Below are 26780 nucleotides of genomic sequence, written 5' to 3'. Positions count from 1 at the left end.
ACAACTAACGAGTCGCAACGAAAAACTAATGATTGATACTTCTCATCTCTCTCCATTCCTGTCTGTCTGTCCCTATCTATCCCTCTCTCTGACTCTCTCTCTGTCTCAAAAAAAAAAAAAAAAAATCAATCAAGAATTGAAGATTAGAAATGAATACTGAGAGGCATGGTAACATGAGAGATTTCCTTGGGTCTCTGTCCTTGAAATTTCAACAATTTGAATAGCTGTAACTCAAGGAACCCCAGCTTGGTGCATAGGCATGTCTAAGACATCTATGCATTGAAGCAACTAAAGGTGGACAATCCTACAAGAGTGAACAACAGGAGTACTGGATGAGTGCAGGGACCTAGGCAGGGGATACAGCACTGGGACACTGCCACGGTTGTCCCACTGTCAGCATTCCTGACAGGCAGTCCCCCAATCTTCCAGAACTTGCCTCCCTTCACCCTTGGAAGTGGACTGCAGAGTGTATCAGCCACATACCTGAGAACTGACACCACAGAAACAGTTTCCCCTGAGTAATGGGGGTATTCTGGGTCTGGTCCCCTACTGGAGTGCAGGGGAGACCACATGGAAACCAAAGGTGCCATTACTGGGAGGAAAAACAAAGCCAGATTCCCTAAGCCCACCCCACACCCAGCATCACAGCAGGTCAACATGTGGATTTCAGAGCTAAAACTTGTGATTCAGCACCACCTACTGGAAAATATTAGAAACACCTCTTGGTAGTAATCTGCTAGAAAAAAGTCACTCATACAGATGACCTAGACAGTGGTAGTCAACCTGGTCCCTACCACCCACTAGTGGGCTTTCCAGCTTTCATGGTGGGCGGTAGCAGAGCAACCAAAATATAAATAAAAAAGATAGATTAAGTGTGTGTGTGTGTGTGTGTGTGTGTGTGTGTGTATATATATATGTAAAGTTGTTTTATATTTATTCTGCCAAACTTAGCAAAAATCCGACATAACTTGGTAAGTAATTATTATTATGTGCTTTAACTTGGTGTAACTGCTTTATAAATTTTATAAAGTAAAGTTACTTCCCTACTTTACAAATCACCATTACTGTGGAACCTGTGGGCAGTTAGAAAATTTTACTACTAACAGAGATACAAAAGTGGGCAGTAGGTATAAAAAGGTTGACTACCCCTGACCTAGACAGCGAAGGAGTCCATCAAATTACCATGAATAATGAAGGGAGAGACAGTTCAGAAAGAAAATAAAAAATTTCCAGAAAGCAAATTTAAACACATGAAAAATTAAACACTTGACAGAGAATTCAAGATTGCAGTTCTGAAAATACTCAACAAGATGGAAAAAAACACAGACAGGCAATTTAATGCAATCAGAAAACAAATTAAAGAACAAAACAAGTATTTAACACAGAGAGTGAAATTTTAAAAAGAACCAAACAAATCAAAAGAGATCAAGAATGAACTAGTGGCCTGAGCAGGCGGTGGTGCAGTTGGACTGCAACGCGGAGGACCCAGGTTCGAAACCCAAGGTTGCTGGCTTGAGCAAGGGGTCACTCACTATGCTGTAGCCCCCTAGTCAAGCCATACATGAGAAAGCAATCAATGAACAACTGAGGTGCCACAACAAAGAATCGATGCTTCGCATCTCTCTGACTACAAGACAGAAGAGATTGGAACCAACTATTCAAATTACTGAAAGAGAGAAATTACCATCTGAGAATATATCCAGCAAAGCTTATCCATTAAGTACGAAGGAGAAATAAAGACTTTCCCAGACCTACAGAAGGAATTTATCACCAGAAGACCCACATTGCAGGAAATAATGCCATGAAGTTACTTCACCTGAAACAAAGAAGGTCACAAACCTCCAAGTAAGATCTCCAACAAATTTACAGCATAAACCAGAATAATTTGTGACAACATAAAAGGGGAGGAGAATTAGCAAAGGAGAATGGAGAGCAAAAGACAAAGGACTACTGTATATACAAAACTTTCTCAATAACCTAATGTTAACTATCTGCAAAAAACAAAAATGAGAAAATAGCTTAAAAAATGAGGAAAGTATGGAATATCACCAAACAAAAACAACACTCAGAAACACAAAGAAAAACAACCAAAGGAAGCACAGAGCTATCAGAAAACAAAAGATAAAAATGGCTCTAGGAAATCCTCATGCATCAATTATCCTAAATGGCCTGACTAGGTGGTGGCGCAGTGGATAGAGCGTCAGACTGGGATGCGGATGACCCAGGTCGGTGACCCCACGGTCGCCAGCTTGAATGCAGGCTCATCTGGTTTGAGCAAGGCTCACCAGCTTGAGCTCAAGGTCGCTGGCTCGAGCAAGGGGTCACTCAGTCTGCTGTAGTCCCCTGCTCAAGGCACATATGAGAAAGCAATCAATGAACAACTAAGGTGTTACAATGAAGAATTAATTGATGCTTCTCATCTCTCTTCCTTCCTGTTTGTCCTTATCTATCCTGTCTCCAAAAAAAAAAAAAAAATTATCATAAATGTAAATGGACTGAATCACCAATAAAGAGGCACAGTGTATACCTACTCAAAGAACAAAAACCCAACCTCATATTGCCTCCTTAAGACACACTGAAGCTGCACAGACAAATTTAAGACTAAAAGTAAAAGGGTGGAAAAGAATCTGTAAGCAAATAACATCCACAGAAAAGTAGGTATAGCCATACTTATATCGGACAAAACAGATTTCAAACAGAGGTAACAAGAGACATAGATGGACATTTTATGATAGAGAGGAAACAACATCAAGAAAAGAAAACACTTTCTTAATACATATGCACCCAGATTACAAAATGGCGATGGAGTAGGCAGATGTTCCAACTACCACCTCCCAGGACCAAATTGGAGTTACAACTAAGTTTAAGAACAATCACCTTGAAAAACCAACTCTGAACTAAATGAAGAGTAGTCCATAACCAAGGAGTCACAGAAGAAACCACACAGATTGCTAGGAAGGGCCGAGATGTGAAAAGGGCTGGTCCACACCCAGGAGAGAGCAGCAGCTGAGGGTTCAGAGGGACTCTCAAAGCGGGGAAATTCACTCTGAGAGGTGAGGGTCCTAAGCCCCAGGCCAGGTGCCCCAGCTTAAAGCCCCATGGCCTAGCAGAGGTGCCCACATAGCATTTGCTGGTGAAAAGAACCTAGGTTTCTGTCTGCAAGAAAGAGATGGGAACTCTCAGAGACGCAGGTTGCATCTTCAAGGACCCATGCAGAAAATCTCATTCATAGCCACTCACTGGGGGCTCCAGAGGGAGGGCTGAGAGGACTAGAGTCATGTGAGGAGAGTACAAAGCTGGTGGCCCAGGGAGAGACACCATGGAAAAAGCCACTAGAACCCCTGTGCTGAGTCATTCTACAATACCTCAGTCACCATCTTTCTAGGTGGAGCAGCCCCTCTGTGCAGCATCAACTTGGGGGAAAGCAACTGCCCCTACCTCAGGACTCTGTCCTGGCCCACCCTATGGAGACAGGGCTGTTCTGAGAAGTAAGACAGGAAATGGGTGTGTCAGTGACTAGGTTTTCTGGTGTTGAGGCTGGAATTTTACCCCACACTCTCCCAAGAATATGACTGGTGCTCTATCTCATGGGAGATTCAGTAGAAACTGTCTGGACCACGAGCATACCACATTTTTGGGTTTCAGAGGCCATAACCCACTGAGGTCTGTGAAAAGAGTCAGAACAGACCGACAACTGGAGCCATGGGGTGGGAGCCACAACCACCACCCTTTCTAATCCCTGATACCCCAGGCCCTAGATTCTACCAGAGGTTTTTTTCATCGGCTGAGCCCAACAATGAATCAGCAGACAGAGGCTGAAGGAGGCCACCTCAGGGGACGTTGGGCCTTTAGCTGACCTTCCCTCACATCCAGTGTGGGTAAAGGCCAGCCTAGGAATGCAACTTGGTATCTCCATATGAACCTGGGCCCAGCAGAGGCAGCCACAAACACTGGTTTGCTTGTACTTCCAAGAAGGTTGCTGAGGGCCAGTCACAGGCAGTGTCTCCCACTGAGCTGCGCCAGGTTTCTGCCAGGGAGGACCAGGGCTGGCATATCCAGTGGCCAGTTGCAGAGAGGTCCAGGACTGAAAGAAGGTCTTGTCAGACACCCGCCCAGCTAAGGCCAGTTCTGCTTTCCGTGGTCAGCACCTGCACAGTGGCTCGAATGCACACTGGACTGGGTGGAGTTTAAAAGTCAGTCAGCCACGTCCCGCTGCGCTAGGTTCCTTCCACTGTGGGAAGGGAGAGAGTCTTGGAGCATGAACATTCAAGGTGTTGGTTCCCTGGAGCCTATTGTTGGGAATGGTTGGGGGGCTTAGCCGCTTTCTGAGGGGGCACAGTCAACCCCAGGGGAGGACTCTCTTTGGTCTTCACCCTGAAACCAGGGGCTCCTCAGCTGGAAGAACTTCTGCAGAGGGGAGTGTTGACACCACCCAATCTGATCTTGCTGCTCACTTTGCTGGGGGGAATAGATCAGGCATATCCAGCAGTGTCTGAGGGATCAGGCTCTGGTGTAGGGGCCACTTTCCCTGGACTTAGCTCCTGACCAACAGACCCTTGAAGTAGGGGGTCCCACTAATGTCATCTCAACCTCAGCTGTCCTACCCCACCAAGTCTGCAACCTGTAGAGGGGTTGGTCGGGTGCTAGTTTGAGCCCACACAGCTGTAAAAAGAGACAAATCTTACAGAGCTTGGGCCCTTTTATGGAGCTGCTGTCATCTCTAAGCAGGAGGAAGCTGATCCTCATAAACAGGTTGGCCCCTCCCACACTACCCAGGCACAGAAAATGCAGATACAAACAGCAAACAGAGCCGGAGCTTCAGACAGGTAGTCCACAGTGGGTTATAAACAAGAGCTGGTGCCAAGTCATACCCAAACCCAGGCCAAGAGGACCCAGAACCAACACAACCAGTAGTGCGTGGGAGACCACACAAATACTAGACACAGCTAGCTGCATAAGTGACATGCTCAAAGAAAGAGCCCAGCAGGGACCACATACTGTGGAGAATAAATACGGTCAATAGGACAAACACTACATAGTGTCTAATACACATGATTAAGCTTGATTCTTAAGAGTCAGCTGGCCTGAAGGGATAATACCACCCACAAATGGGCCAACAGCACTCAAGACTCATATGCAACAATAGGGTAAAAATAACCCTCAAGAAGCATTCCCAGATCAAGGAACCCAGGCAGCCTGGAGGTGAGTATCACTGAGCCCATCATCCTCATCTAGAAACCACAACAAATTTGAAAGAGAGAGCTTCCTAATATATAGACAAAACAGGCAAAGAAATATGACCCAAATGAATCAAAAAGAAAAATCCCCAAAGAAAGAACTAAATAAAATGGAAGTAACCAAATTACCAGATGCAGTTTAAAATAATGAATGCTCAGGGATCTTAGAGTAAGAATGAATGATCACAACAAGAACTTAAACAACATTAAAAAGGACATTGAAATCATAAAAAAGAACCAGTCAGAAATGATAAATACAACACCTGAAATGAAGACTGCACTAGAAGGAATCAAAAGCAGGCTAGATGAAGCAGAGAATCGAATCAGCAATTTAGAGGACAAGATAAATGTAAGTGGACCAGTGAATAAAAAAGCTGTGGTACATATACACAATGGAATACTATGTGGCTGTGAAAAAGAAAAGGAAATCTTACCTTTTGCGACAGCATGGATGGACCTGGAGATTATCATGCTAAGTAAAATAAGCCAAGTAGAGAAAGACAAATGTCATATGATCTCACTATTATGTGGAATCTAATGAACACAAACTGAGGAACAGAACAGAAACAGAGGCAGGGTCACAAGAAACAGATGTACAGCTGTCAGCAGGAAGGGAAATGAGGGGACGGGATCAAAGAAGGAGAAAGATTAGCCACATTATTGATATGTAACACACAGATACAGATAACAGGGTAGTAAGTCCCAAAGGGAAAGGGTGGATGGTGGTGGCAGGAGAGGACGCAAAGGGGGTACAGTGGGAATAGAAAGAGACTTTGCATAGAGGGGTATGATGCAGGGAGTTGGATGTGTAATATTGAGTGGAACACTTGAAACCATTTTGCATGATAAATTAAAAGTAAATAAATAAATAAAATACATATGCATCCAATCAGGAAGCACCAAAAAATACATAAAACTATGAACAGAACTAAAGAGAGAGAGAACCATTGACAAAAACACATAGTTGGGCACCTTAATACTCCATTGAAAACTCTAGAGAGAGCATCAAAACAGAAAGTCAATAAAGAAATAGCCTTAAATGACACATTAGACCAAATGGGCATAATTGACATATACAAAGCCTTTCATCCCAGAACATCAGATTATACATTCTTCTTCAGTACACACGGAACATTCTCAAGAATAGACCATATGCTGGGCCACAAAACTAACTTCAACAAATTCAAGATTGAAATTATACCAAGCATATTCTCTGACCATTATGCTTTAAAGTTAGAAATAAACTGAAAAATGGAAGTTAAGAAACTCACAAAAATGTGGAAATTAAAAACACATTTCTAAAAATTGACTTGGTCAAAGAAGAAATAAAAGCAGAGGTGATAAGATATACAGAGCCTGACAAAGTGGTGGCACAGTGGATCAATCTGGGATGCTAAACCCAAGTTTGAAGTCCCAAGGTAGCCAGCTTGAGCATGGGCTCATCCCGCTTGAGTGTGGGATCACAGACATGACCCCATGGTGGCTGGTGTGAGCCCAAGGGTCACTGGTATATCTGGAGCCCCACGATCAAGGCACATATGAGAAAGCAACCAATGAACAACTAAAGTGCCGCAACTATGAGTTAAAGCTTCTCACCTCTCTTCCTTTCCTTCCTGTGTTTGTCTTTCACCAAAAAAAAAAAAAAAAAAAGTACACACACACACACACACACACACACACACACAAGTGAGTATGACAATAGAACATATCAAAACTTCTGCAATGTAGCAAAAGCAGTACTAAAAGGGAAGTTTGTATCATTACAGGCCTATCTCAAGAAACAAGAGAAATCTCAATTAAACAACCTAACATTATATCTTCAAGAACTAAAAAAAAAAGAACAAAAGCAACCAAAGTCAGCAGCAAAAAGAGTAATAAAAATTAAAGGAGAATTAAATAAAATAGAGAACAAAAAAGACTATACAAAAAAAAATTAATGCAATAAAGAGCTGGTTCTTGAAAAAGATTAATGAAATTGACAAACCCCTGGCTAGACTCAATAAGGCCACGATGGTGAACCTATGACACGCGTAGCCATTTTTGATGACACGTGACCGCATGTGGCTGCATACCAGAGAAATATGGGGCTGCATGTCGAGAAGGACATTTCATCCTTGGCTCCTGCATGGCCAGGTGCAGTAGCCGAGGATAAAACATTTGCTGTAGTGTAGACACTCTGTGCCGGAGGTCTGTAGGCCAAAACAACAAAACTCTGGCACAGAGCGTCTAGTTCTGGGACTTGTTAGGCTGTAAGGCAGCGGTTCTCAACCTGTGGGTCGCGAACCCGGCAGGGTCGCCTAAAGCCATCAGAAAATACATAATGCATATCAGGTATTTACATTCCGAATCATAACTGTAGCAAAATTACAGTTATGAAGTAGCCACCAAAATTATTTTTTGGTTTGGGGTCACCGCAACATGAGGAACTATATTGCGGGGTCACGGCATTAGAAAGGTTGAGAACCACTGCTGTAAGGGGATCTTTGACCTCACTTCTGGCAGGTGGAGCAGGGAGCAGTGGAATGCCGCGGGGGGATGCATCTCTGGGGGCCCTGAACCATCAAAACTCTCTCAAAAAAATAAATAAAAGTATAGGACCAGAGAGCTTTATTAGTGAATTCTACCAACCAAAGCAGAATTCATACCAATCCTTCTAACTCTCCCAAAAAACTGAAGAAGAGGCGATACTTACTAAAACATTTTATATGACCAACATTAACTGCAATACCAAAACCTGGGAAGGATAATGCAAAAAAAGAAAACTGTAGATCAATATCACCGATAACACTGATGTAAAAATCATAAACAAAATATTAGCAAATTGAATACAATAATTAAAAAAATACACAAGGATGGTTCAACACACACAAATTGTTCCTTGTAATACAGCACATCAACAAAACAAAATACAGCCTTACCTGTGATGGTGCAGTGGATAAAGCGTAGACATGGAATGCTGAGTTCATTGGTTAGAAACCCTGGGCTTGCCTGATCAAGGCACATATGAGAAGCAAGTATGAGTGTATGCTTCCTGCTCCTCCCCTGCTTCTCTCTCTCACTCTCTCTCAAATCAATAAAATCTTTTTTAAAAGCCCCCAAAACAAAAAAACCCCAAAGGCCAAAAATCATACAACCCTATCAGCAGATGCACAGAAGGCATTTGATAAAACACAATATCTATCTATGATTAAAACACTTAAAATAGGTAGACAGAAAGTACCTCATCATAATAAAGGCCATATATGAAGAATACCCTCAGCCAATATCATGCTCAATGGTGAAAAACTGAAAGCTTTCCTTCTAAAATCAAGAAGACAAGGATGCCCACCCTTCTCCACTCTTATTCAACAAAATTCTTGAAGTCCTAGTTAAAGCAATCAGACAAGAGAAACAAATAAGTGGAAAAGTAGAAGTGTCACTTTTTACAGAAAACATGTTTTTTATGTAAGAAACCCCAAAGACTCCACTGAAAAACTATTAGAAACAATAAACAAATACAGTTAAGTGGCAGGATATAAAATTAATATACAAAAATTCTGCTTTCCTATATAGTAAAATCAAAACTTCAGAAAAAGAAATGAAAATTCCTTTTACAATTGCAACGAAAAGAATACAATACCTAGGAATAAACTTAACAGAGGAAGTAAAGGACTTAAGATACTGAAAACTACAAAGCATTATTAAAAGAGATCGAAAAGACACAATGAAATGAAAAGATATTCCGTGGTCATGGGCTGTAAGAATCAACAGTTAAAATGACCATATTATGAAAAGCAATATACAGATTTAACAACACAATCCCTATCAAAATCCCAATGTCATTAAAAAAAAAAAAAGCCTTAGCTAGTGGCACAGTGGGTAGAATGTCGTCCTGGAGCCACTGCCTTGACCCTGAGGTAGATGGTTTGAGTCCCAGTCAGGGCATGTATGAGAAGCAATCAATGGCGTACACAATTAAGAGAAACAATGAATTGACGCTTCTCCCCACCTCCCCATTGTACACCTTCCTCTCTCTCTCTATAAAAAAAAAAAAATCAGATTTGTACAAAACACCAAAAGACCCCAAATAGCAAAAGCAGTCCTGAGAAAAAAGAACAAAGCCAGATGTATCACACTATATGATTTTAAATTACATTACAATAAGTAAGAGTATGGTATTGTTAGATAAACGGACACAAAACTAATGAAACAGAACTGAGAACCCAGTAATAAAATTACATGTATATGGGCAAATACACTGCTCATAAAAGGGGATATTTCAAAATGAATATGAAGCATTGAAATATCCCCTAATTTTTGTGAGCAGTATAATTTTTGATGAAGGAGCCAAAAACATACAATGGAGAAAAGAAAGACTCTTCAATAAATGGTGCTGGGAAAACTGAAATGCCACACATAAAAGAATGAAACTAGACTAGTTTATCCCCATGTATAAAAATTAATTCAAAATGAATTGAAGACCTAAAATTAAGACCTGAAACAAGTTATACAGAAGAAAACATAGGCACTAAACTTACGCACCTTAGTCACGGAGAACATTTTATAAATTTGACCCAAAGGCAAGGGAAGTAAATGCAAAAATAAATGAATGGGACTATATCAAACTAAAAAGTTTCTGCACAGCAAACAAAACAAAACATAAAGAAACCTGACAAAAAACCGAAAAGGTAACCAACTTAATGGGAGAAGATATTTGTAAACAACGGTTCCAACAAGGGGTTAATATCCAAAATGCTATATAACGAACTCATACATCACCAAACAATCCAATTAAAAATGGGCAGAAGACCTGAACAGATATCTTTCCCAAGACATACAAATGGCCAACAGATACAGAAAAAAGAGGTTTCATTTCACTATCTAGTAGGGACATGCAAATTAAAACAACAATAAGATACGACCTCACACCTGTTAGATTGAAAGGTAATAAAAGTGTTGGAGAGCTTGTGGAGATAAAGGAAATCCCATTTACTGCTTCTGAAAATGTAAACTGATACAGCTACTGTGGAAAACAGTAAGGTGGTTTCTCAAAAAATTAAGAATAGTTATTACAATTAGACTCAGAAATTCCTCTACCAGGTATCTACTCAAAAAAACTGATTTCTTTGCAGAGAGATGATGTACTCCTTTGTTCACTGCTGAATTACTCATGTTGGCCAAGAAATGGAGACAAGTGTCCCTTGATAGAGGATTAGATAAAGATGTGGTACCGCCTGACCAGGTGGTGGCGCAGTGGATAGAGCGTTGGACCGGGACACAGAGAAACCAAGTTCGAAACCCCAAGGTCACTGGCTTGAGCACAGGCTCATCTGGTTTAAGCACAGCTCACCAGCTTGAACCCAAGGTTGCTGGCTTGAGCAAGGGGTTAGTCTGCTGTAGCCCCCAGTCAAGGCACATATATGAGCAAGCAATCAATGAACAACAAACGTGCCACCAACACTAAGTTGATGTTTCTCATCTCTCTTCCTTCTTGTCTGTCCCTCTGTCTCTGTCACAGAAGGAAAAAAAAGATGTGGTACATATATTGCATGCAATACACTGCTCACAAAAATTAGGAGATATTTTATTGCTTCATATTAATTTTGAAGTATCCCCTAAATTTTGTGAGCAGTATACTGCTCAGCCATAAGAAAAGATGAGCCTGACCAGGCAGTGGCGCAGTGGATAGAGCACTGGACTGGGGTGTGGAAGACCCAGGTTCGAGACCCCAAGGTTGCCAGCTTGAGTGCGGGCTCATCTGGTTTGAGCAAAAAAGCTCACCAGCTTGGACCCAAGGTTGCTGGCTTGAGCAAGGGGTTACTTGGTCTGCTGTAGCCCCATGTCAATGCACATATGAGAAAACAATCAATGAACAACTAAAGTGCCACAACAAAGAATTGACGCTTCTCATCTCTCTCTGTTCCTGTCTGTCTGTCCTTACCTATCACTCTCTGTCAAAAAATAAATAAAAGATGAAATTCTGTTATTTGTGGCAACATGGATAGACCTTTAGAATATTATGCTAATCGAAATAAATCAGAGAAAGCTAAGAACGGTATGATTTTGGTCATATGTGGGATATAAAACTGAAACTCATAGACATACACAATAGTATGGTGGTTACCAGAGGGAAGAGGGTATGGGAGTGGTGAGGGATAAAGGGGGCCAAATATAGTCACAGAAGTTGGTTTGACTTTGGGTGATGGGCACAAAATACAATATACAAATCATGTATCATAGAAATGTACACTTGAAACCTATATGATCGCATTAACCAGTATCACCTCAATAAATTTAATTAAAAAAATAAAAATTTCATTGGCTATGCTTAACAGGTTGAATATGACAGAAGAAAAGATCAAAGAACTTGAAGACATCTATAGACTCTATCCCAAATGAAGCACAGGGTGAAAAAAGGAAAACAGAACATACAATGAGTGAAGTCCAAGTGCTCTGTGGGATAATACCATGCAGTCTAGCATATGTCTCATTTGAGTCTGAGAAAAGGTGTGAGTTTCTGTGTAAAAAATATCTGTAGAACTTAATGCCTGAAAGTTTTCCATATTTGTTGAAAACTAGAAGCCCACATACCCATGAAGCTTAGCAAATACCAATCAGAACAAACACACACACAAAAAAGAAAATACGGCACATCGCAATCTGTTGACAGCTAGTGATTAAAAGAAAATCTTCAAAGAAAAGAGAAAAAAAAGACATAAAGATACAACATAAGAACTGTACAAGGCCTTGGCAGGTTGGCTCAGTGGTAGAGCATCGGCCTGGCGTGCAGAAGTCCCGGGTTCGATTCCCGGCCAGGGCACACAGGAGAAGCGCCCATCTGCTTCTCCACCCCTCCCCCTCTCCTTCCTCTCTGTCTCTCTCTTCCCCTCCCACAGCCGAGGCTCCATTGGAGCAAAGATGGCCCGGGCGCTGGGGATGGCTCCTTGGCCTCTGCCCCAGGCGCTAGAGTGGCTCTGGTCACAACAGAGCAATGCCACGGAGGGGCAGAGCATCGCCCCCTGGTGGGCGTGCTGGGTGGATCCCGGTCGGGCGCATGCGGGAGTCTGTCTGACTGTCTCTCCCCATTTCCAGCTTCAGAAAAATACAAAAAAAAAAAAAAAGAACTATACAAGTTATCTTCGAAAGTATATATATAACAGAAGAAAAAGGGCACCTTTAAAGAGCATGAAGGAAGTCAACTTAGACATATAGTCTAAATTAATATCCTTCAAAAACAAAGAAGTAAAACGTTTCCAGACAGAAGCTGAGAAAATTTGTAGCCTGCAGATCTATACTACAGAAATGTTAAAGGAAGTTCTTCAGGCAAAATGATATCAGACAAAAGCTTGGATATATATTTAACAGAATAAAGTGTACCAGAATTGGTAACTAGGGGTAAAAATGAACTTGCACAGACTGCACATGAAGCTTAATTAAAAGTGGAAAGTAGTAACTGATGGGCATAATATCTCTCTCTCTCACACACACACACACACTTTCCTCTGCTTTCATACCAACCTAACAAAAATGAATAAAACCTATTTTGTATACTCTATGCAAATACCTTAGAATATCTTCAAGAAATTGACTACTTTTTGGAAAATCATGAATTTTTAAGACTGATCTCTGACACAGCAGAAACAAGAGAAAAATTAGTATGGGAAGATAAAATGAGTTATGAAAGAATTACCTCTGCAACCACTTTGGGAGTAGGCAAGGTAAGGAAAAGCTGATGATGAAATCACCATCTGCACTGAAGAAAGAAGGACACTACCAAATTCTTTTATACTCTGATGTCAGAAGTTGACATCAAAACAAATCCACACATTTCTACTTATTATCCATGCCATCACAATCATATTTTATTAACACCAAATATTGTGAAGTTACCTTTCTAAAATTTAATTCTAATTCACTTTCTAATCACCCTCTCAGTGGTTAAGATTTGGTTGGAAGACAAGCTAAGAAATTTCTTCCATCATAAAACTATTAGAAACAATAAACCAACACAGTCAAGTCACAGGATACAAAATCAATATACCAAAGTCCATTGCTTTTCTATATGCCAACGATGAAATTTCAATAACTGAACTAAAAAACCCCCAAAACCAAACCAATTTGTTTTACAATTGCAACAACAACAAAATAAATAAAATACCTGGGAATAAACTTAAAAGGATATGAAGGACCTATATACTGAAAACTATAAAACATTAGGGAAAGAAATTGAAAAAGACAATGAAATGAAAAAATATTCCATGTTCATGAACTAGAATAATCAACACAGTTAAAATGGTCACATTACCCAAAGCAATATACAAATTTAATGCAATTCCCACCAAAATCCCAGTCATTTTCTAAAGAAATAGAACAAAAAATTACCAGGTTTGTATGGAAACATAAAAAACTCCAACTAGCCAAAGCAATCCTAAGGAAAAAGAATGAAGCCAGAGGTTATCACACTACCTGACTTCAAACTATGCTATCGAGTCACAATAAAACAGCATAGTATTGTCAGAAAAACAGACACATAGACCAACGGAACAGAATTGAGAGCTCAGAAATAAAACCACATACATATGGACTGATCATCTTCAACTAGGGAGCCAAAACCACACAATGGAAAAAAGAAAGCCTCTTAAAAAATGGTGCTGGAAAAATTGGAAAGCCACATGCAAAAGAATGAAACTTGACTATAGTTTGTCTCCTTGCACAAAAATTAATTGAAAATGGATCAAAGAACTAAATACAAGATCTGAAACTATAAATTATATAGAAGAAAACATAGGTACTAAACTCATGGACCTTGGCTGTAGAGAACAATTTATGAACTTGACCCCAACAGCATGGAAAGTAAAGGCAAAAATAAATGAATGGGACTGTATCAAATTAAAAAGCTTCTGCACAGCAAAGAAACTGACAACAAAACAAACAAGCAGCCAACTAAATGGGAGATAATATTTGCAAACAAGAGCTCCGATAAGGGGTTAAAACTGTATCTAAAATATACAAAGAACTCACAAACCTCAGCAACAAACAAGCAAACAATCCAATTACAGACACTTCTCCCAAGACATAGAGATGGCCAACATATATATGAAAAGATGCTCATCTTCACTAGCTATTCAAGAAATGCAAATCAAAACTACAATGAGATAACACCTCACACCTGTAAGATTGGCTATAATCAACAAGACAGGTAATAACAAGTGTAGAGGAGGCTGTTGAGAAAAAAGAACCCTCCCTCACTGCTGGTGGGAAGCAAATTAGTACAACAACCATTATTGAAGAAAGTATGGTGGTTTCTCAAAAAATTAAGAATAGAACTACCATATGACCCAGCAATCCTTCTGCTGGGTATCTACCCCCAAAACTAAAAAATATTGGCATGTAAAGATAGATGCAGCCCCATGTTCATCGCAGCATTATTCACAGTGGCCAAGACATGGAAACAACCAAAGTGTCCCTTGATAAAAGATTGGATAAAGAAGCTGTGGTACATATATACAGTGGAATACTACTCAGCCATAAGGAATGATGACATAGTGACAATTATGACAATATGGATGGCCCTTGAGAACATTATACTGAGTGAAATAAGTAAATCAGAAAAAGCTAAGAACTGTATGATTTCACACATAGGTGGGATATAAAACAGACTCATGGACACAGATAAAAGTGAAGTGGTTACAAGGGGAAAGGGGACTGGGGAGAGGTAGGGGGAAGGGTATAAAGAGGGACATATATAAGGTGACAGAAAATGATTTGATGTTGGGTGATGGGTAGACAATGTAATCAACAGTACAAATGCTATAGAAATGTTTACCTGAAACCTATGAATTTTTTTTAATTTTTAAAAATTTATTCATTTTAGAGAGGAGAGAGAGAGAGAGAGAGAGAGAGAGAAAGGGGGAGGAGCAGGGAGCATCAACTCCCATATGTGCCTTGACATACAAGTGCAGGGTTTCAAGCCGTTGACCTCAGCGCTCCAGGTCAACGCTTTATCCACTGTGCCACCACATCAGGCCGAAACCTATGTTTTCTTATTGATCAATGTCACCCTGTTAAATTTAATTTCCTAAATAAAAAAATTTTTTGAAAAGAATAATAAGTGAAATACACCTTACTAGCCCCTCCCCCCCACTAGTTATATAGTATTATACAGCTACATTAAGGGCACGGTTCTGGTACAAGGAAAATGACCAACTAGACTAAAAATACAGTTCCTACAATGACAATATATGCTTTACAAAGCAACAGAAGTCAGTATGGACCAATCATTCAGTAAGTGTAATGAACACTTGGTACTTAATTTTCTTTAAAAAAAAAAAAAAAAGTCTATTGAAGTGTTTACTTAATACCTCATATAAAACACAGTGACAAACACACAAAGGATGTGCACAAAAAAACCCATACTATGAAATTAACACCGAAAGAGGAAAAACTAATCTCAAGTAAAAATGAAACAATGCTTTCTACCTTTAGATTAGGAAAACTTTAAATATGGCAATTAGGCAATTAAGTCTGGGCTGGTAAAGAACATATAAAGTGGTATATTTCTAGAGAGCAATTTTGTAAGATGTGTCAACTTCTGCCACTTTCAAAATTCTACAAAAGGAAATCATGTGAGGACATTTTCACATACAAAAGGTATTAAAATTAACTTATTAAAATGGGAAAATTGTAAAAAGCCCTAAATTTAATAAGGAAATGGTAAAGAACTTATGATGTATATCCAACACATGCATATTAAGCTGCCATTATTGTGATGTTTATGAAGATTTTAAAAATACAGGTCAGCAATTGCAGTATACAGCTGCCATTTACACCCTATGTCACAGAGACCAAGCTCCCCACACAGCACATCTGAAACGTGGGCAGTATAAATCTTATTCCCAAACTTGTGTTTCCTGGGAAATATTTTTAAACAAGATTTATCGGTATTTCTCTGAGTATGTTTCAGCTTAGGATTGTTTAATCAAAAGTTGGTAAATTTAGTAAGCAGTATGAGTCTCAACTTCAAAAAAAGTTCAAAACTGGTTAACCATTTTGGATATTCATGGCCATTACTTTCTTCAGCTTAAAGTCAGGGAGCAACCACTGTAGTTTCTACAGAATTATTAAACGTCCTTTATAAAGTTTGACATTCTAAAATATTGCTATCCACATCTGTTGAATCTAATCCCATTTAACTATACAAAGTCCACCATTTTATTTAGATTATATAATCCGCAAATTGAATGCATGAAAAATTTTCAAACGAACAAGTAAAAGTGGGCTTTGAACATCAGTATCCCATTTCCACAACATGTTAAATGAAGTCTTTATAAACAATTATTAGTCTCTTTGCTCCAACTCCTTCAATTAGTTTCCTGTCCATAGGGATTTCTGAGTTCAAGGTCATGTATGTTCATTCTTAGCTGTCTTCAAAGATATTAAAATATTGTCAGCGCAGCTACAACGTTTTGTTTCAACAGGTTTGATATATTAGGAACAATGTGAGCACACTGCAAATTTCATCTGTGTTTATTCCTGACTTTGGAGAAGCCGGTGAGAACCACTATTAGATGGATCTAGCTGGGCAAGAATACACAAAACCCTCACCTCCAACAGCTGCCCCATCCACATCAAGTGCAAAGCTTTCCATCTGATTTCCGGTTCCACTTCCATCACACTTTGCAATAACCCAAGAGCAGACCTTCCAACATCCACTTTCTCCAGCAAACTGCAGGAGTTCTTCAAGATAAAGTGCCACATTTATTATAGTTTTTTTTATGTTTTTCTTAGTCATTTAACATGCCACATTGTGCTACCATTTTTACTAGGGTCCTATCTTATTTTTATTTTATTTTATTTTATTTTTTCATTTTAGAAAGGAGAGAGAGAGAGAGAAGGGGAGAGAAGCAGGAAGCATCAACTCCCATACTGTCTTATTTTTAAATGTGCCAATAACAAAATTTTTTAATGCTGGGCCCCTACTCCATTTCCCTCATAAGCTCTGTTGGTTTTTAGAGCACGATTTTGCATTGTGTGATGATTTTTAGGAATGTGTGTGCTGCACTGTAGCAGAACTGGCTGTAAGTTTTCTTTGCGTTGCTCAAGTCATTCTTTCTCCAATTCAAGAACGATTTATTCAGTCACATTTTAGACCTGGCCCTAAAAATAAAACCATCTAAATACATATACCAGCCAGCAACTACTCAATGGGAAATTATGGAAATGTTACAAGCAAGCTCCACATCCTCAAAGCACTTTATTTTTAATCAGCCAAATCCTTCCAGTAGGAACTTCTCATGTCACCCAAACCGCACTGAAAAATGCCTGAACACTGCTGTCCCACCTCAAACTGTGGAGATAAGGAACCAGGAATAGAGTGGGTTTCCAAAGCAAAGAACCCCAAGGCTTCTTGAAACTGAATGAAGATTCTTCAAAAGGAAAAGAGCCAAGCAAATATGTTTGTGCTTCAAGGCGCTTAAGTGGGTTCTCTTTTCTTGTTTCGACAGCCATAACAGTTGTCCAATGTCAGTCTAGATTAGGTCTTTTTTCTTCTAGTCATTTTGATATGGCTACCCTACACCTAGTATAATCATCAACTCTTTGTCTAGAGGTAGGTGGGTGAGTGCTGTGTTATTTCTCTCTATTCTACACATGCGTATTTTTCAAGCTCTGGGATACAAAAATCAATTTGGAGAATACCAATCATTATTAAAAGAGAACAGGAGAAACCAGACACCATCGCATATCAGCATCCTTGTCCATCAGATAAAATGAATCTCTTACTGTCGGTTGCATTGGAGAAGTCTGAAAACAGCTTTGGGCCACTGAATACCTGTACATGCAGTGCCCATCGTGTCAAGCTTGAGCTTTGCTTCTGGGTATGACCTACAGATGGGGCTTCCCTGGTAGCTCCAACCTGGACTCAGTATTCCCCTGTTGAACCCTCTAAGCATTCACCACACTGAGCTGTAAAGAGCTGACTCCCCCGAGGAGGGCACCTGTGTGCCTGGATCCCAGCACAGCGTCTTGGTCACAGTCCTCTGGGAATCATATCTTCCCCTCACAGCAACAGTGAGAACAGATGCATTAGGTGCATTATCACTGCCAGGCAGACATATCCGACTGACCCTACCTTAGCCCTGTTTTTGCACTGTTCTAGCAATTTGCCTGATTTTCTCAGTCACTTTTCTACATCTTGACTGCTTAATCATCCACAGTTTCTCTAGTTCTAGTTTTGCAACTGCACACTGACCATGGCCACCTCTATGGCCACAATAGCTTTCCTCACACCTTTTATTCAAGTACTTTAACCTATAAAACTAGAACCCCCAAACCCAACTTAAGCCAAAACTTATCAGGTTAATAGTTAAGATTTTCCCCACACTGGGTCTCTTTTGTGTTTGAGACCATCTCCTAAGAATTAACTAGGCACTCTGCTTCAGGTTACAGCCATGACCATTTGCATCCCAGCTACCTAACATGAGCTAGAGCCACACCAAGTCTGGGTGTGGGGCTCTTGACACAGTATTAGCACTCAGAAAAAAATACTCCAACTACTCACTCTTTAAAGAGAAAAAAGGACACCAAGGAATGGAGGCTGCATAAAAGCTATTTTGTCCATGAAGCATACAAATAGTACATTGAAACAACTAAGTAACTGATGAATGCTAGAAAATACTAAAGGCAGATGAATAGAAAATTATGAAATGAGTTAGATAAAAATGTGAGAGCACACAGAATTAAAAAGCATTTTGCAAAACAGTAAAAAAAGAACATAAATTGTGGTTTATTCAATTAAAATTATTCTAATAATTAATTTTTCAGAGAACCAATGTAAAAATATTAAGTAGAAAAGAGCAATAGTATTTCATTTTTTTTAAACTTTAGGTTAAAAGAGAAGGTAATGAGACTATGTAACTTTAAATAAACTTTAAATTATAATTTCCTAAATTATATGTAAGACCAACTTTAACCAGAGACTTATAAACCAAGAGCTACACAGTAATGTAATGTTTGATATGTGAAGTATAACGTTCAGTGGCTAAGTGCTATCTATGGCAGGGGTTCTCAACTTGACTGCACAATAAAATCATTAGGCAGCTTTGTACAAAATGCTTCTTGGGCCACATCCCCAGCTACCTGGGAATTCTGGAACTGTAGCACAAGCACCTTTCCCATGATTCTGATGTACATTAAAAGCTGAAAACTACTGCTCTAGGGTAAACAGGTTTGGTATCTTTCACTGATGCAGCATACTTGTTTTAAACAGGATATTCAGAGTAATTCAAAGAAAAAAAGCTTAAGTCAGAAAACTGAGATTAGATTAGCAGTAACATTTCCTCCACATCAGAGGGTCATTTTAGTTCAAGTATATAATTAAAACAGCTAAATAAGTCTGATCTGTCGTGGTGCAGTGAATAAATCCTCAGCCTGGAATGCTGAGGTTGCCAGTCTGGAACCCTTGGCTGGCCTCGTAGAGGCATATACAGGAAGCAACTATGAGCTGATGCTTCCTGCTCTCCTCCCCTTTTTTCTCTCTCCTCTCTCTAAAATGAATAAATAAAATCTTTAAAAAAAATTTTAAACAGCTAAATAAGGCAATGAAAAAAGAAAAATGATACTTATACAGAGAACACTGGAAAAAACACAGGGAGATTCTAAATCAGATGAAGAAGATTAGAAATATAGAGAAACTTGAAATATCAGATATTCTACATAGTTGCTTTTCTTAAATAACAAATTTAGAAGTGAATCAAAGGAGACAGGGAAACTCAGGACTTGGGAACCAGCAATGGGTGTTAGTCATACTACTTTTTTCTTTATAAAACAGCACTCAAAATGTTGCCTGACCAGGTGGTGGCGCAGTGGATAGTGTTGATCTGGTATGTGTGGTCCCAGGTTCAAATCCCTAAGGTTGCCAGCTTGAGTGCGGGATTATAGACATGACCCCATAATCGCGGGCTTGAGCAGGGGGTTACAATTTTTCAGTTAATACCATTCAGGACAGTAAAAATTTCCACATTCTTTTTTTTTTATAAATAAATTTTTATTTTAATGGGGTGACATCAATAAATCAGGGTACATACATTCAAAGAAAACATTTCCAGGTTATCCTGTCATTTAGTTCTGTTGCATACCCATCACCCAAAGAGAGATCGTCCTCCGTCACCTTCCATCCAGTTTTCTTTGTACCCCTCCCCTTCCCCCTCTCCCTTCTCCCCTCCCCCAAGTCCCCCGTAACCACCCCAGTAACCACCCCACGCCTGTCCATGTCTCTTAGTCTCATTTTTATGTCCCACCAATGTATGGATTCCTGCAGTTCTTGTTTTTTTTTCTGATTCACTTCACTCCGCATAACGTTATCAAGATTCCACCATTCTGCTGTTAAGTGATCCGATGTCATCATTTCTTCTAGCTGAATAGTATACCATGGTGTATATATGCCCCATCTTTATCCAGTCTTCTATTTTTTTTTACAGTGATTAAAAGCCTTTAAGCAAACTCTTGGACAATACAGCAAGAATCCATAAAAGAGTAGTGTCCTTAACATGTTCAACCAAGTCCAAGTTGGCCCCATCACCATGCCAAATTCCTGAAAAATGCAACCCAATCACAGTTCAGTCTGTTAGGAGCTGTCACAGAGAGCAGGAGTCCAGGAAAAGTCCACATCCAGGGAAAGTCCTCATGGCACTGGAATTGTCACCATTCTATACTTTGCAGCTCATGTCCAAGTCCCAATGACTGCTGCTTCTAGCTGGTAATGATTCAGATAGACTGGAAAAGCCATTTGCAGCATGTGTGGGCATGGAGCTTCTGTTCTCTGCCTGGAGAGATGAGACCAGGTTGGCTTTTCCCTGGAGCTCTGTGACTGTGGCGTGGTAAAGAGAACCTTGGGATACACTAAGCTGCGTGGCAAAGGTAGATGCATAATAGAAGTTGGCAAAAGGGGGAAAGAGAGCTCTAAATTAGGAGTAGGTCCCAGTCTGAAATATGAGTGAGGCATTGAGGTAGGAGGGATAAAGGAAACACTACATATTAAGCAAAGCAGCAGAAAATAGGACTATCAACACCCACAACAGAGATCTTTGAGGGAAGAATAAAAAACCTGACTATTCAGGCAAAACATAGTTAAGTGGCCCTTGTGCAAATGAGATCAGTTTACCTGCTTCTTGGAAGAAATACCCTAGGCTCGTCCACAGTGTCGTAGATGGGGCTGAGGGTCCTGGGCACCTTCAGTCTTCAGTGGCAAACCCCAGCATTCTGGGCAAGGTTAGGTCATAGGTGGCTGGAGCAGGGCTGGAAGAGACTGAACCCTCCCTTAGAGGAGCGAGGGGGAAGCCTATCTTCCAGTGTCCCTGTTTCCTCACAGCAGAGGCATGTAAGCCTGGCAGGCTTTAGCTCAATGACCTTCCTTTCCACTATTGAAGCAGGACCCAGATGGCATCCTATGAGACCCCTTTGGGGCGTTGGAGCCTTTAAGGGTGTATCCTAAAAGCAAGTAGTTCCCCTGATCTCTATTGGGCTTTTTTTGCCTCTAGGTATCTTAAAAGCCATGCTCAGAAGATCTCGCTGAGGGGTTTGAGGATCCCCATCCGCCTATATAAATCTTTTCCATATATCTGGAGCTATTTGGAAAAAGACAAAACAGTGTTATTAGCTGGATCTAATAAAGAAGGTAGTAGTTTTTGCAGGCGCAAAAGATTTGGTGTCTCCTGTTCATCAGCATTCAAAAGAAATGTAATTTTTTTTTTAAGTAAGAAGCATGATATGGTAGACCTGTAGGAGTTCCAGGATATGACTACCCCCTTTTAAATTTTTTTTAAAATTGAACTTAAAATGTTTGCTGAGTACACTTTAATAATACTTTAACTTTAAAGATTGTAAGCATGACAAAATACAGTAAATGCTTTTGCTCCATATGCAGGAGCATTTTCAGTTTAGCCAGTTTAGGAAATCCAATAATAGAACAATGCATACAGACAATGAACTATAACATGCTTAGCAGCCTCTCCTGTTCTGACAGAGGTTACTATAGATCCGGAATATGTATCCACTGTAATGTGGACATACGACTGTTTGCCAAATGCAGGTATATGAGTAACATCCACCTTCCAAAGTTGTCCTGGTAGGGGTCCTTGAGGGTTAACTCCAAATGAAGGGGCAGTATAGGACCCCTTGGACAGGTTTTCTCAATCTGCTGTGCTGCTTCCTGAGAAAGTTAAAACTGTTTACACCGGGCTGCAGCGTTCTGGTGATGAATAGTATGAGACTGACTTCCTCGGTCTGTCATGGTTGCTCCATATAATTTTCTTTTGGGTAGCTTGATCAACAAGGGAATTCCTAGGTCCTGGCCGGTTGCCTAAGTGGTAGAGCATTGGCCTGGTGTGCAGGATTCCCGGGTTTGATTCCCAGTCAGAGCACACAGAAGAAGCGCCCATCTACTTCTCCACGCCTCCCCTTCTCCGTCCTCTCTGTCTCTCTCTTCCTCTCCCGCAGCCAAGGCTCAACCAGAGCAAAGCCACCCCGGGCACTAAGGATGGCCCCATGGCCTCTGCCTCAGGCGCTAGAATGGCTCTGGTTGCAACAGAGCAACACCCCTGATGGGCAGAGCACTCCCCCCACCCCCCGTAGGCATGCCAGGCGGATCCTGGTCAGGCGCATGTGGGAGTCTGTCTGACTGCCTCCCCATTTCCATCTTCAGAAAAATACAAAAAATAAATAAATAAAAGAAAAAATACAACAACAACAAAAAGGGCATTCGCTTGTGCTAAAGCTCCAGGGAGCATGGAGTGAGCTTGAGTATGTCCTATGAAACATGGAGCTCTATGTTGACATATAAGTCTTTGAAGAAGGAGGAACTGCTGAAATAGTTCATCAGCATTTGTCCCTAAGACAGCAGTCTTTATAGTGGAAACACCATAAGTAAATATTTGCTGTCTGTCTATAGATTAAGGGGGGAATATGGCAAATGCTGAAAAACCATGATCTTTGTGGCCCTCCCCTCCCCCAACCCCCTCCCCCTCCTCCCCTCCCCCTGTAACCCCAACACTGTTTTCCATGTCTCTGAGTCTCATCTTTATGTCCCACCTATGTATGGAATCATATAGTTCTTAGTTTTTTCAGATTTACTTCTTTTGCTCAGTATAATGTTATCAAGCCACATCCATGTTGTTGTAAAAGATCCTATGTCATCATTTCTTATGGCTGAGTAGTATTCCATAGTATATATATACCAAGGCTTTTTAATCCACTCGTCCTCTGATGGACACTTGGGCAGTTTCCAGATCTATGCTATTGTGAACAATGCTGCCATAAACATGGGGGTGCATTTCTTCTTCTCAAACAGTGCTATGGTGTTCTTGGGGTATATTCCTAACAATGGTATAGCTGGGTCAAAAGGCAGTTCGATTTTTAATTGTTTGAGGAATCTCCATACTGTTTTCCACAGTGGCTGCACCAGTCTGCATTCCCACCAGCACTGCAGGAGGGTTCCCTTTTCTCCACATCCTCGCCAGCACTTATTCTGTGTTGTTTTATTGATGAGCGCCATTCTGACTGGTGTGAGGTGATATCTCATTGTGGTTTTAATTTGCATTTCTCTAATCATTAGTGATGTTGAACATTTTTTCATATGCCTACTGGCCATCTATGTGTCCTCTTTGGAGAAGTGTCTATTCATTTCTTTTGCGCATTTTTGGATTGGATTGTTTGTCTTCCTGGTATTAAGTTTTACAAGTTCTTTATAAATTTTGGTTATTAACCCTTTATCAGATGCAATGTCAAATATATTCGCCCATTGTGTAGTTTGTCTTTTTACTCTGTTCTTATTGTCTTTGGCTGTGCAAAAGCTTTTTAGTTTGATATAGTCCCATTTGTTTATCCTTTTATTTCACTTGCCTGAGGAGACAAATCAGCAAATATATTGCTGCGAGAGATGTCAGGGAGCTTACTGCCTATGTTTTCTTCTAAGATGCTTATGGTTTCACGGCTTACATTTAAGTCTTTTATCCATTTTGAGTTTATTTTTGTAAGTGGTGTAAGTTGGTGGTCTAGTTTCATTTTTTTGCAGGTAGCTGTCCAATTTTTCCAACACCATTTGTTGAAGAGGCTGTCTTTACTCCATTGTATTTCCTTACCTCCTTTGTCAAATATCAGTTGTCCATAATGCTGTGGGTTTATTTCTGGGTTCTCTGTTCTGTTCCATTGATCTATGTGCCTGTTCTTATGCCAGTACCATGCTGTTTTGAGTACAATGGCCTTATAATATAACTTGATATCCGGAAGTGTGATCCCTCCCACTTTATTCTTCCCTTTCAAGATTGCTGAGCCTATTCGTGTTCTCTTTTGGTTCCATATAAATTTTTGGAATATGTGTTCTATATCTTTGAAGTAAGTCATTGGTATTTTAATCGGTATTGCATTGAATTTATAAATTGCTTTGGGTAATATAGACATTTTAATGATGTTTATTCTTCCTAACCATGAGCACGGTATATGCCTCCACTTATTCGTATCTTCCCTGATTTCTTTTATCAATGTTTTATAATTTTCCTAGTACAAGTATTTAATCTCCTTGGTTAGATTTATTCCTAGGTACTTTATTTTCTTGGTTGCAATGGTAAAGGGGCTTGATTCCTTGATTTCTCTGACAATTCATTATTAGTGTATAAAAATGCCTCTGATTTCTGAGTATTGATTTTATATCCTGTCACCTTGCCAAATTCATTTATCAGGTCTAGTAGTTTTTTGACTGAGACTTTAGGGTTTTCTATATACAATATCATGTCATCTGCAAATAATGATAGTTTTACTTCTTCTTTTCCAATTCGGATGCCTTTTATTTCTTTTTCTTGTCTGACTGCTGTGGCTAGGACTTCCAGAACTATGTTGAATAAGAGTGGTGAAAGGGGGCACCCCTGCCTTGTTCCTGATCTTAAGGCGATTACTTTTAATTTTTGCCCATTGAGTATGATGTTGGCTGTGGGTTTGTCATAGATGGCCTTTATCATGTTGAGGTATGATCCCTGTATTCCTACTTTGCTGAGAGTTTTGATCATGAATGGGTGCTGGACTTTATCAAATGCTTTTTCTGCATCGATTGAGATCATCATGTGGTTTTTCTCCTTTCTTTTGTTTATATAATGAATCACATTGATTGATTTGCGAATATTGTACCAGCCTTGCCTCCCAAGAATAAATCCCACTTGATCATGGTATATGATTTTTTTCATATATTGCTGGATCCGGTTTGCTAATATTTTGTTGAGGATTTTTGCATCTAAGTTCATCAGGGATATTGGCCTATAATTTTCTTTTTTTGTGTTGTCTTTGCCTGGTTTTGGAATCAGAATTATGCTCGCCTCATAAAAGGAGTTTGGAAGTCTTCCTCTTGAATTTTTTGAAATAGCTTGAGAAGGATAGGAGTTAGTTCTTTGAATAGTTGGTAGAATTCACTTGTGAAGCCATCAGGCCCAGGACTTTTCTTTATGGGAGTTTTTTGATAGCTGTTTCAATTTCATTTGTTGTAATTGGTCTGTTTAGGTTTTCTGATTCTTCCAGATTTATTTTTGGAAGATTATATGATTCAAGGAATTTGTCCATTTCATCTAGGTTGTCTAGTTTTATGGCGTATAGTTCTTCATAGTATTTTCTTACAATATTTTGTATTTCTGTTGTGTCAGTTGTTATTTCTCCACTCTTGTTTCTAATTTTATTTATTTGAGTCCTCTCTCTTTTTTTGTGGGTGAGTCTCGTTAAAGGTTCATCGATCTTGTTTACCTTTTCAAAGAACCAGCTCCTGGTTTCATTGATCCTCTGTATTGTTTCTTTAGCCTCTATGTCATTTATTTCTGCTCTGATCTTTATTATTTCCTTCCTTCTACTAGCTCTGGGCTTTACCTGCTGTTCTTTTTCTAGTTCTTTTAGATGCAGGGTAAAGTTGTTTATTTGAGCTTTTTCTAGTTTCTTGAGGTAGACCTGTAATGCTATAAACTTCCCTCTCAGGACTGCTTTTGCTGTGTCCCATAAATTTTGAGTTGATGTATGCTCATTATCATTTGTTTCTAGGAATTTTTTAATTTCTAATTTGATCTCAATTTTAACCCATTTGTTATTTAATAACGTGCTATTTAGTTTCCAAGTGTTTGAATGTTTTTCAATTTTTCTATTGCGGTTGATTTCTAGTTTAATGCCATTATGATCAGAGAAAGTGCTCAATATGATTTCAGTCTTCTTTAATTTGTTGAGACCGCTTTTGTGCCCTAACATGTGGTCTATTCTAGAGAATGTACCATGAGCGCTTGAAAAGAATGTATATTCTGCTGTTTTAGGGTGAAAGGTTCTGAAGATATCTATTAAATCGAGTTGATCTAGTATTTCCTTTAAGTCTGCCGTTTCTTTGTTAATTTTCTTTCTTGAGGATCTATTGGGCTGGGGAATAAGTTCGTAGCGTTTTTATATTTTCTTTTATTTTACAACGATTTGTTTGCTGTTTGGCAAAGGGTAAGTATTCATTCGATAAAACTCTTTCTGCTCTACAAAACTATGTTAATTGTATTTTTGAGTTAT

General features: G+C 39.6%; 1 protein-coding gene across 6 annotated transcripts in view; it reads right to left on the bottom strand.

Moving 5' to 3' along the window:
* The window catches only part of CDYL (chromodomain Y like), a 227807-nt gene that overhangs the window by 29744 nt on the left and 171283 nt on the right, over positions 1-26780 (bottom strand). The window contains exon 1 of one of the 6 annotated variants that reach the window (XM_066376948.1): positions 16821-16878. The exons of the other annotated variants lie outside the window; for them this stretch is intronic. Coding sequence (XP_066233045.1) covers positions 16821-16863 — 43 coding nt within the window. The 5' untranslated portion in view covers positions 16864-16878. Of the gene's footprint in view, positions 1-16820; positions 16879-26780 lie in introns of those variants that run through there. 6 annotated transcript variants of the gene reach the window in all.

Source organism: Saccopteryx leptura, chromosome 3 (assembly GCF_036850995.1).
Source record: "Saccopteryx leptura isolate mSacLep1 chromosome 3, mSacLep1_pri_phased_curated, whole genome shotgun sequence".
Lineage (NCBI taxonomy): Eukaryota > Metazoa > Chordata > Mammalia > Chiroptera > Emballonuridae > Saccopteryx > Saccopteryx leptura.
Note: the sequence above shows the minus strand (reverse complement) of the source record. Positions and strands in the feature narration are given on the sequence as shown.